This window comes from Delphinapterus leucas, chromosome 18 (genome assembly GCF_059928025.1).
Source record: "Delphinapterus leucas isolate spDelLeu-1000000601 "Yukka" chromosome 18, BTC_Dleu_Yukka2, whole genome shotgun sequence".
NCBI lineage: Eukaryota > Metazoa > Chordata > Mammalia > Artiodactyla > Monodontidae > Delphinapterus > Delphinapterus leucas.
The window spans coordinates 701,235-713,290 of NC_143146.1; the positions used below are offsets into that span (position 1 = coordinate 701,235).

The window sequence follows — 12,056 nt, forward strand, 5'->3', positions numbered from 1 at the left end:
CCGTCTTGCTCCCGCCTCCTAGCCCTCAGCCAATGGGCAGTTGGGGACGCGCTGTTGGCGGAACCGTACCGCTCCCGCCCCTCTGCGGGCCTTGGACAGTCGGGAACTGGGCAGGGCCGTGGGCGGAGCCTCCCCGCCCCCACCCGCGTCCTCGGCCAATGAGCGGGCGTGTGGGCGGAGCCGGAGGTGGAGGTGCAGCGGACGCGCGGGCACGGGGTAGGGCGCAGAGCTCCGGGACTGCGCCGCCGCTCGGGCTCTGCTGCTCCGCGGGGTTCGGCGCGCGAATTCCGGGCAGACCCAGCATGGCGGTGGAGGAAGAGGGGCTCCGGGTTTTCCAGAGCGTGAAGATCAAGATCGGTGAGCTCCCGGGAGCTGGCGGGGGCGGCGGGGTCTTCGAGGGGGCTCGCGGCGGGCGCCCCCAGGCCCCCGACCCCTTCCCTTGGGGCCAAGGCCCTGACGCCTTCTGGCCATGTGTGCTCCCCGGTTGCGGCCCCTCCCCACCCCCTGGAGATCCCCAGCCGCGGCCCCTCCCCACCACCCCGGAGGCCGCGGGCCTCGGCCCCCTCCCCATCACAGGGAGATGATGGGCCGTGGCTCCTTCCCCATCTCCAGGAGATGCCCGACCGCTGCCCTCTCCCCACCTCCCCCAAGGACGGACTGGGCCGAGCCGGGCTGGCGGCTCCGGGGGACGCAGCTCCCTGCGCTGGCTTCACGCCACTAGCGGCCCCAGGTCCCCGGAGGTGGGGTCGCCTGCAGCAGAGGGAGGTGCGGTGCCGGTCTTGGGTCTGGTCCCCGCTGGGAGTGTGTATCTGCGTGTGCATGAGCGCGCGCGCGGGTGCTCTCCGGACGAGTGCATTTCAGGTGCCAAAAACACCAACCCCGGGGTTCCGAGCCTCGCTGAGTGCGATACCCAGACCCTTCCTTCGCTGGGGACGTGGAAGCTCTTTCACATTCCCCCAGGGGCGAGGGGCCGAGCGGGCGGCTGAATGGAGCCTGGGTGTGCACGCGACTGTGTAGGTGGACGTGTGGGCATGTGTGTGTTCTTGCGTGTTTGTGTGTGTGTGTGTCTGCCTGTGACTCTGTGGAACGCTCTGGCCCAGGGCTCCCTCCGGGCAGGTCGCCACAAGAGCCACCCCTCCCCCTTCCATTGAGAACTGGCTGCGGGAGCTTTTGGCCACCAGGGCCTGCCATTCAGGTCGTGTCCCCAGAGCAGTCTGCCTTTCTCACTGGACCCAAGAGCTGGGGGAGGGAAGTGCAGATTCTGGAGTGGGCTGGAAGGCTGTATCAGGACTTCCTGGGTTTATCTGGAGAGACTTGCTTTTTCCCAGTTCGGTTTTAACTTGGGAGGGTGATGTGCAAGTTTCTTCCCCCCGAAACAAGATCGGTTCCTGGAGTGACTGTTGCACATTAATGCCATAAATGTGCCAGCTGAGAGGACAGCTCCCCTTGGAGAGGGCTGCTGAGACCCTGGTGTGTTGCCCGTCCTCGGGGCCCTTCTTGCCCACTGAGTGCCTGGGTCCTCCACATTCCCATGTGAAAAAGGGGCTCCGGGAACCAAGCCAGACGCCCAGTGACTGCTGGAGTGTCAGCTGCTGGCGACATTCGATGCTGCTTAGGGATTCCAGCTACCCCAAATCAGCGTGTTGTTTCCTGTCCGCTTTATTTTGGTTTATGGATCATCGCTGAGACGCTGTTGATGTTTGGCTCAGAAGCGCTGCAGATAGGATGTGGTCGCACTTCAGCCTCGAGGAGCCTGCCTGGAGAGGGTTTCTCTTGTTTACTTGGTTGAAATCTGCTGTCCCTTTCTGCTGAGAGGTTCAACATGGCACTCCACCTGAAGTGGGCAGGGAAAGTGCCTCTCAGTGCCAGGGTCCAGTGAGCATGAGGGGGCTGCCAACCCAGAAGCCTTGAGGTGTTTCCTTAATCAGGGTACAGGAAGGGGTGGGCCACGGCTGTGAGGCCTGGGCCCGGCTTCTGGGTGCAGCAGGCAGGAAGGGGCCTGGGGACTTCGGGGCTCAGGCCCCGCACGGCCAGCCTGGACTCGACTCAGGAGGGTTCTGGAACGGGGGTCTGTTAAGCAGAGCGGATTGACTTCTTCGAGAATGGCACCAAGGAGATCTGCTGGCCTGGCGGGGCGCCCTCATGGGAGGTTCTGGACCTCACACACAGGGGCCACGTGTGGAAGGAAGGGCTTTGAAGATGCTGCTCGGTTAGGCTTTCCCTCTTTTGTGCTTCAGTTTAAGCAAGTGAGAGAAATGCCCAGCTCAGCCGAGGGCTAGTGCAGCGGCTGAACGTCTGCTGGCCTAACTCCACGTGGGCACGGGGTATTATTGGAACCTTTGGAGCCCCGCCCCCACGTCTGGGGGCTGTGGCAGAGCGGATGAGCAGAAACGTCTGTGCGCAGTGGTCCATCTCCCTGGACGCGGCTCCAGCTCTCAGAAGCCCCTGTCTTCTCCCCTCTCCAAGGGTCTTCGCCTGCAGCTCGGGGCTGCAGGAGGGAGACATCTGTGTCCCACCCTGGTTGCTGGGGCTTGCAGGGAGCAAGGGCCTGCGCACAGCACAGGCATTGGAGCAAAGAGGTGTCCTGGGCTGTGCTGCCGACTTAGAGCCGGGGCCGGCCCCAGAGGTGAGCTGTGGGGACTGGCCTGGGGCTTCATCTTGTTCCGCTGTGAGTAGACAGGGCCTGGTGGGTGGTGCCCCGAGCTCTCCGTTTCTCTCCTTAGTCCTCTGCTGTGGCCAGTCTTGACTCTGACTTGCCTGAGTGCCCCAGCCGTGAAGGTACAATGACGAGGAAGGACACCAGAGATGACCTGGAGGAGGGGCGGCTGTGCAGGAATCACAGGCCTGCTCGCCTCCTTGTTCCGGGAGACCCTGGCTGGCTGGCCATTCACGCTGAGCCCTGTCTCCGGGCGGCTGGCAGCGTGCCCGTGTCTGCTGGTGGCCTGTTGGCCTGCCGGCTGGAAGACCCAGGGCAGGCGCCCCCCACCCCGCCCCCCTTTCATGGCCTCGTTTTTCCATTTGCGAAATGCCAGCAGTCATTGTCTGCAGCATCCGGTGGGAGCCCCTCATCCCAGAAAGAGACAGAGAGAAATTCTCCCTCCAGTTATACCCTCAGCAGTGTCACCATTCCTGTTGCTGAGGGGAAAGGCGGAACATTTTGGGGGGCTGAAGAGTTTTTAGTGGGGGGGCCTTGGCCGTTAAGTCCTTAGAAAGTCTGGAACGTGTGGTGGTAGTACGTGGTCACTGAGAGGCTAACGCTGGGGAAAATGAGAAGAATCTCTTCCTTTTCTCCCTCTTCTCCTTCTTCCTTCCACCTTTCGCAAATAAAAGTGGGGTATTTTTATTGTAACCATTTCAACTCCTCGTCCTGAAGAGCTTGTGTCTTTCCCCACTTAAATCTCGCAGTTATTTTGGGCCGTTCTGCTGCACACTTGAAAATCTTACCCGCGGTCTATCTTTGGTAACAGCAGTATCTCGTGTCACGTAAGACTGAACACACTTCCTGTGAGGCTGCTTGAGGAAGTGTGCTCCTCTGGCTTTCCATGAGTCAGGCCTTCAGCCCTGGAAGGGAAGCAACGCGAAGGTTTGTAGGCGGCGACGGGTGAAGACTCCCGGCCAGAGCACCTCTGCCCAGCAGGGTCGTTTTGGACTCAGCACTCCTGTAGGCCTTGCAATGTAGCTTTACTTTCCGGTGATATTTCCCTTTTCCATGATAGTTACTCCCTGTTTTTAAAAGTGTCGTCTTGATAAATATGTCCAATTAAGAGCAATGTACAAAGGTATTTCTCTCAAGCTAAAAAAAGAGAAAATCCTGGCCTTGCCCTTGAGGGTGAGAAAAGCCCTCTTGGGCTGTGAGTGGGTCTCGTCGTTGTCAGGTTCGAGGGCAGCTTGGGGATGCGTGGCGAGGCCACAGGGCAGACCTTCCTTCTTGGACCCAGAGCAGCGGCCCCCCTGCTCTCCCCGGGCTCAAAGCACCCACTCCTGTCCCTTCTCATTCAGATTAGAACCCGTCACCAAGAAGGGCCAGGGCGGTCTGGGTGCAGCGCGAGCACAGGGGAAGCGACGTGCCCCCATTCAGCCAGACGTGGCCACGCAGCAGCTGGCTGTTGGCCCGTCTGCCCCCCAAACGTCACCCCCCCACAGACGCAGGAGGCCCCTCAGGTCAGGGAAGCGGGGAGCAGGGAGGGCCCCTGGGCGGCCTGGAGAAGAAGCCCCAGACCACAGGGGCTGGGAGCTCAGGGTTCTAGGGCCACGCTGCCGAGAGTGTGATTTTTTTAACCCAATGTCCAATGTGGGAAGCAGTGGCGCGCCAGTTCCGGGGTCTGTAAGGCTCAGGCGGGGTGGTCCAGCTTATAAGTGGCAGTGGTTGTCAGCAGCTGGGCGTCACAGGCTCCGTTAGAGGACACGTTCTGTGCACACGATGGCCGACGTCTGCGCAAGGCTGCGCGTGAGTCGGGGAGCGGGGAGCTGCGCCGGCCACGCACGGTTCTTGGCATCAGGGGCTGCGTGTTCTCCGGAGCTCTCTGATGCTAAAATTAGCCTGGATACTCTATTAACCTGGGAGCGCAGCTCGGGGGCTATTTTTGGCCCCTGAGGACCGGTGTGCAGACTGGCGCCGCCCACGGGGCCGCGAGGTCGGCCACCTGGCCGCAGCCCGCGGATCTGGGCTCCTCCGGGCAGTGGCGTGTGCTGACGTGTGAGGTGGGGAGGGTGCAGACTTAAGGGTCTGGCGTGCGCCTTCTCTCATTGCACCTAAGCTCTCACAAGCCCGCGTGGAGTCACGTGCCCAGGGTCTTGGCCTGCAGGGGGCGGGAGCTCGCCTCGCGTGCTGCCTCCTGCCCGGTAACGCGCATGGACAGGAGGGGCTACCGGTGCCCCTGAGGGGAGGGCCCGGGCCACTGGCGCCTGTGGGAGGACCAGGGCGTGCGCACACGGCCCCTAGTGCAGGTGCTGGCCGGAAGCTGGAGGGGACAGAACTCGTGAAGGTGCAATTGAACAGGGCACGAGATCCAGAGGCGACCCCTAGAACGGGGCCACCTGCAGCCCACGGAGCCCCGGGCACGCAGGGAAAAGGGTCTGCAGGTGGTGGGGCCCCGTGGACGGGTCATGGGGCTGCAAAACACCATTTGGCAGAAAACGTCTGGATTTGTTTCTCTGAAGCTAACGAGGCACTTGTGTGTGTCAACACTCACACCTTCCGGAGAGTATTTGGGAAATCAGGACATCGGAGCATCACGCTTTAGAAACAACCACAGTGGGAGCAGCTAAGCCCGAGAAGTGAGGTTTGCAAGTCACACTGGAAGGTGGAGGCTGCAGGTGCCCCAGCTGCTTCCGAGCGAGGAGGGTCCATGCTGGGCCCAGGCGGCTCAGGAGGGGAGGCTGGGACCTGAGACTGAGTCCCGGCCACCTTTCTCGCTAACTCTGCAACTTCAGGTTCATCTGAGCCCACTCTGCTTCAGTTTCTTCCTCTGCAATAGGGGAGAGTAAGGCCCTTTCTGTGCAGCTCAGCGAGCTTGTGTGAACACAGGCACTTGCATTGCTCCGGTCCTGATGGCAAGGTGTTACTGCTGGTACAGTTTGAAGCTACTTGTTCTCTTAATCTTGTAACGGGTTAGAGATCCAGCTCAGCAAGTCAGGAGAAGTTGGTGAGGCAGCAGTGGGGAGGGCTCGCCAGTTGTCTGTCCCCTGCACCCAGTGTCAGCATGGGGGTCTGTGTTCCAGCTGTGCCCAGTCGGTGGGACGTTCAGATAGCAAAATGGGGAGACAGAGTATTGATAAATGCCAGATGAAGGGGCAGTTACATTATGGAGCTTCCACAGCCTGGAATACTATGCAGCTTTCAGAGAAATAAGTTGGAGCCCGGCCCGGCCATGTGACATGCAGGAAGCCCGTGGGGTGTGACTGGAAAGAAAGCAGCATGCGGAGCGTGTCTCCAGAGGTCCCGGAGAAGCGCAAGGCAACAGCTACGGGTGTGCAGGTGTGGGGACGAGACCCACACACGTCTGTCACTTGGACCCCGGGGCTGGGGAGTGTGGAAATGGTTTAGTAGGAAGAGGGAATAAAAGGTCTGTTTGAAAAAGCAAGAATATTACTAGTATGTATAAGATAGGTCAGTAAAGAGTTTAGAAGTCACAACCACTTAAAAAATGGAATGAACAAGTTCTGTAGGGGACACCGAGGCCCAGAAAGATAAAATAATCTCCTAGACACACACAAGGCTCACTCAGTGCAGGAGAAGTGCGGGGCTGCCGTCAGGTCCAGGAGCAAGTGAGTAGCGGGCTGAGGGCTGGCCCGGGAGGGGACCTCGAACGGACCCAGACACGCGGGCGGCGCGGGCTGCAGCCCTGTGTTCAGGAAACGCTGACCCGGATGAGAGGGGATTTAAAGTCCCACCATCCACACAAATGGCCCTGTGCTTCTCTTTAAGTGTGAGGCAACTTCCAAAATTAACAGTGAACACATTCGAGTTGCGGTGTAAATGCACGTTTCATGACCCTCCTTAGAGATAAGTGGACGAGTGTCCCCGACCGCGCGTCCCAGCTCTCGCCGTGGGCCGGGACCCATGTGTCGTTTCCGCACGACGGCTCTTGGGTCAGACTCAGAGCTGCTTGTTATCGGAAGCTTCTTTGCCGGAAGTGAGGGATCAACGAGTGGACCGTGGGACCACAGGTCGTGACCCTAGTCCTCCTAGTGTCTGCAAACACGGGTTGTGTTTCTGCACGCAGGGCAGATCCCGGGCCAGCCCGGCCTGTCCTGAGATTTGGCCTCGCTCGTTTGCATTTTCAAGTAAGCCTGCAGCCCGTGGCAGGGCCAGTCAGCATCTGGGCGAGGGCCCTGTTGGTGAGGCCACGTGTCTACGCCTGAGACCTGCCGTGGAGGCCTGGGGGAGGCTGCACCGCCCCCGCTCAGGGTTTGAGCCGAACGCTGTGCCCTTCACTCCTAAGTCAGACCAGTGCCTGTTTCCCTCTTCGCATAGTTTCTCTTCCTGTTGTCTGAATAATTTCCAAAGTGTGAAGGAGTGCTCTGTCTTGGCCCCCATTGCCAACGGGATGAAATCCAGAGGCCGGCAAAGTCGCCGCATCTCTCTCGGACTCAGGGTGACTCAGAGCCTGGAGCCTCGGTCGGAGGCCGCTTCCCCAGCCAGGCCGCCCCGCTGGTGCTCCGGACACAGCCTCGCTCTCGGCTTGGCGGCCACCAGTGCCGTTGGGGCCTGTGGCAGCGCCAGGACCAGGGCCTGGTCGCCGGCCTCTCCTGGGACCGGCTCCCCCTTCGGCCGCCCCCCAGGGCTGACGGGAGCCCAGGAGTGGGCCTGGGCTTCTGGGTTTTCGGGACATTTAACCGACTAGGGGGCTGATAACTAGCCTGCCTTTCTCTGGAGCTTTGATTTGGACTCGACAGTGGGTCCCGTCGGGTGTGACCCGTGTGTGGAGTCAGGGCCTGTCTCTCCTTCCTGTGACGCCCCTTGGCCCTCCCAGGAGCCCCCGTGGCCAGGCCCCCCGTGGTTGAGGGCAGCTACGCGTGCCCCTGGATCTTCTCTGGGGCTTTGTCTTGTGTGGTTTTTCCTCTGAGGAAAAAGTTGTCGTTTTCCTTTTTTGCTCTGTGGGACTGGTCTGATTTTGTGCACTCTGTCCGTTTCCACGACGCCGGATCCGTCGTTGCCCGCGGAGCCCTGGACACGCCGGGGAGCAGCAGGTGCCCCTGCAGAACGTGGTCCTGTCAGAGTCTGGCAACGACTCCGTGCCTTGTGCAGGCACGTGTCTTAACTGCCCCCCACCCCTCCGAGGCCCAGAGAAGCCAGGTCACTTTCCCGAAGTCACACAGCAAGAGAGGTTGTGACTGTCTCAGTTGTCCTGTAATGAACTCGAAATTACCAAGGCCCAGGCACTCCTCCTGTGGTCAGTGAGGAACGGCCTTCTTGGGTGTGTTATCAAGTCACTTCCTCAGTAGACAGCTCACTTCCCACCAAGGCCTCTCCTTCCCTGAGAATCTTTGAACGAGCATTTATGGGAGATTCTCAGGAGAGTGACACCTGCGCCTGAACCTGTGGTCCTGAGAGGCCAGGACACCCGGGGCTCAGGGCCTGCTGACCACCTCCCAGCTGAGTGTCTTGAGCTGCTGGACACCTGAGCAATTTCACCTGAGACCATGCTTTACACAGGGGGCCAGCCTCCGAGTGGACAGACTGCAGGCTGCCCTGGGGGCGGGAGCAGCCCTGTTTCTTCCTGACGCTGCCGTCTGGCTTCTGACCATCTCTTCCTCCTGCTGGGGTGGGACCCAGGCCCAGAGGTTGCCTTACGCAGGAAAAGCCCCCGGGCCAGGCAGGCAACAGCGGGGAGGGGTGAAGTAGGGCAGTTAAACTCCAGCCGGAGGTGGTTCAGCCCCAGGCCCGGAGCCTCTGGGCCTTTGCTTGTTTGGACCCAGCCGACCGGGGACGTCCCAGAGCCGGGCTCAGATGGTGGTGCAGAGATGTTTGCAGAGATCCTGGAACCCGAGCTGGTTCCAGAAATCCCATCGGTGTGCAGACCCCAGGGGATCTGGCCAAGTGCCTTGTTGCAGAGGTCTGCAGTGGGCTGGTGTGCTGGGGCTGCTTTTCCCATGGCCTTTGGGGTGAGGGCGGGCTGGGGAATTCCAGATTGTTCTCGGCTGCGGCTTGGCGAGCTCACCCTTCTCAGGGGGCCCTGCTGGCCTGTCCTGGGGCTGACGGCCACAAGCAGTTTTTAGCTTAGGATCTGACGACTGGGTGTTTTATCTACTTTTTTTTATCTACTAGGAGTGAGTTTCAAGGGCAGAAGACACCATGTATGCGATGTTCCCATGGAGGGCACACCCCACCCATGTGTGGTGTGTCCAGGACCTTCTGGAGGAGCGAGGTGTCCCCGGGCTCCCCTGAGAAAGGCCTGCACCCCACGAGGCAGAGCGTTCAGTTGAGGGAGGGGTGGTTCGCCCTGACCTTCTCACGGGGGCCCCTCACGTCCTAGTACGGGTGTGCGCGCACACGCACACACACGCCCCCGGCCTGTCTCGGGGCAGAGGTGCGTGGTGTCGTGTCACCGCGTGGTGATGGCGGGGGAGGCCGGGAGGCCCATGGCGGCTCCTGCTGGCTCCTTCCCGTTGGCGGGACCCGTGGTGCAAGGGAACTGGCCTCGTCTGCGCAGCAAGGCGTGCGGAGTTTAGAAGAGCTTCCTGTGTCTCAAGCATTCTTGCTGTCCTTTCTTCTGCCGTCGTGGTGGAGGCTGCAGAGTCACGTGGCCCATGTGGGCCCGACCCCGGGGGTCTGGGGGTGTACGTTTGGCAGCACCTGCCGTCTGAGAGCCCTGAGGGCGGCTTGGCCGGGTCCCCACCCCGCCCTGGGGCCTCGCTGCTGGGACGCCTGCCTTTGCGCTTTCTGTGACTCCAGCGTCTTTTCTGCACTTTTTGATTCTTTAATATTTTGTACGTGCATCAGACACCTTTCACATTTTAGGCCCACAAGCTGGGTTTTTCCTGTAGCTTCTTTTCCTGTTCGTTCTGGCCTGCTCTCTCTCCTGGCTGCGCTCAGGTGGGAGCCCCCAGACTTTGAGAAGCTCCGAGGACCCCGGGCAGGGCGGGGCTGCCTGGGAGAGTATGCTGGGATCGAGCGAGAGGACGTTAAGGTGAACAGGGAAGTACTGCAAACGGGGGTGCATGAGCCATAGTGGGTGGGGGGCTGCCGGGGGTCCTCCTCGCCCCCCGAGGTGTGAGGCTCTTGTTTCCTGCCCGGCTGTACGGGTGAGAGAGCCCAGCTCCCTGGAAGTGGGCGCCCTGCCTGGTGGGACCCGAGCCGCCCGAGCCAGGTGGGCTGCAGATGCCCCATGGCCCCCTGGGTCTCCTGGCCGTGCTCCCGGAGACCTTGTAGCTCCTGGGCGATGCTTCCTGGGGCGTTGGGAGGGGAAGGGCAGAGGACCCTGTGCTTCCTGAGCCCCAGCTGGCCCCGTCCATCTGGAGTCCGTGGCGTTCCTTTCTCTGTTCATCATTTCCTGCTCCACTCAGCTCCGCCTCCGTATTTGGAGAAAGGATTTCTCAGCGTTTGGACCCGAGGATGTGTTTGTGCACATCCTGACCGGAAGGAAGGGTCTCGGGGATAGAAAACCCCTGGTCGCTACGGTGTTGCTCAGTCTCCTGACTTTCTGTTTATTGGTTTTGCGGAGGGTGTTCTGGCCTTCTCTTCGAGGGTCTTTCCCTCGCTGCCGGTGTCCTTCCCGGACGGGCAGGCTGTCCAGTCAGGAGGGCAGAGCCTGGGTCCTGAACGAGACGCTTCCACCTCTTTTTTGCCCACACAGGATTCACTATAGTTAGTAGCAATGTAGTTCTAATTGTTACTAGACCTCCTCCTGCCTCTCCCCAGCCCAGCCTGCTTCCCTATCAGTATCTGTGTGAGGACCCACCAGTTTGGTGAATAATATAAGAGTGTTGGGTTTTCGTTTTCTTTTTTTTTTTTTTGTGGTACGCGGGCCTCTCACTGCTGTGGCCTCTCCCATTGTGGAGCACAGGCTCCGGACGCGCAGGCTCAGCGGCCACGGTTTACGGGCCCAGCCGCTCCGCGGCATGTGGGATCCTCCCGGACTGGGGCACGAACCTGTGTCACCTGCATCGGCAGGCGGACTCTCAACCACTGCGCCACCAGGGAAGCCCCGAGTGTTGGGTTTTCTTAAGCAGGAATTTCTGTGGCCGGAAGGAGCTGGCTGGGGGGCAGTGGGTGTTGGCCCCCAGTACACAGATCTCTTCAGCCCTTCACGTGCCGGAGGCCAGTCCAGGTTTACTGTCACCGGGTCCTGAAAGCGGTGGAGGCACCCTTTTCGGACAGAATATTTCAGAAGAGTGTGGGAGGGCTCTGTGCATCTGACCTGGGATGTGTTGGGGGCGTGTACACACATGTTGATTTTGTGTATCAGGGCCCGTGGAGGCCAGTGTAAGGGCCACCCTGAGGCAGCGGCAGGAACTCTGAGCCTGACCTAACGTGCAAATCACAAAGACTGGTTGGGAAAAGCTAGTTTCCAAAAGCTCTCCTCCTTGCAAAAAGTGCTCCGGCGTCGTCTGGGGGGCGATTCTGCATCGCATGGGCTGACGTCTAGGTGAAGTCGGCCTGGGGGTGGGTGGGGTGACCTGTGCCTCCCTGGTTGTCCCACGGCAGTTGGACGCCACCGGCAGATGCTGCATGTGGGCCCGCGGGGCCGTAAATTGGGCATTTCACAGGATGCGTGGGAAATGCTGGCCTTGCCTTCCAGGACTACAGGTCAAAGGGTAAATAAGACAAACCATCAACACAGTCACGCTTTTATGGGAATAATAATAACTGAGATTTTCAGGTCTTGGGGAGGCGCTAAGGAAGACTGGAAGGGGTCTCCCTGCTCTCTTCCTGTTCTCCCAGGAACGGGAACCTATGTGTGCACACATGTGCACAAACATACATGCACACGCATGCAGACGTGCACACGCACACACTCTGCACACGATGTATTTTCCAAACCTGGAGAATTCTTAGAAGTAACAGAAACTGTATGTGCAGAATTAATTTCTGAATATGTAAAGTGACCCCCATTGAACAAGGACAGCACTTACTCTTATCATTAAAACTAAACTAAACATTAACTTACCGTTTTCTACTCTAAGGCTTAGTCTGTCTCAAGGTGTACCTGCGCCCTGGTTAACAGCTCTGGGGAGGGGACGCCTCTACAGCGGCCCCTTGATGGTCACTGCTTCCCGCTCTTAGTAGCAGACGACAATAGTCTGTCTTGTTATGAAGGCATCTTGGGGTCCTTGAAACGTGCCGTCTTCCTTGGAAAGCAGAGGCCGGGAGGGTGGCAGACAGGACACTGTACGTCTGTTTTAGTGTGTCTGAATTTCTGGGTCGCAAACCACCTTAGGTAAAGTAGGGCCCTGGGCAGGGCGGGCCTGCTCCGGGGACCTGGCCGCCCCCTTGGGCCAGGCTCTTGGGCTGTGCCCCAGCTCGCGGTTTGGTCCTCTGTCTCTTCCTTTTCAGGGTTTTTGTAACCTGTGGGGTCCCTGTAGAGAAGGTGCAGAGCAGGGCACAGAGGAGA

General features: G+C 59.9%; 1 protein-coding gene across 2 annotated transcripts in view; it reads left to right on the forward strand.

Moving 5' to 3' along the window:
• The first annotated feature begins 212 nt into the window (after window positions 1–212).
• The window catches only part of RASA3 (RAS p21 protein activator 3), an 89,234-nt gene continuing 77,390 nt past the window's right edge, over window positions 213–12,056 (forward strand). The window contains exon 1 of one of the 2 annotated variants that reach the window (XM_022576682.2): window positions 213–357. In XM_022576682.2, the coding sequence (XP_022432390.1) occupies window positions 303–357 (55 nt within the window). In that variant the 5' untranslated portion in view covers window positions 213–302. The remainder of the gene's footprint in view (window positions 358–12,056) is intronic. The other variant, XM_022576681.2, reaches the window with a different exon arrangement.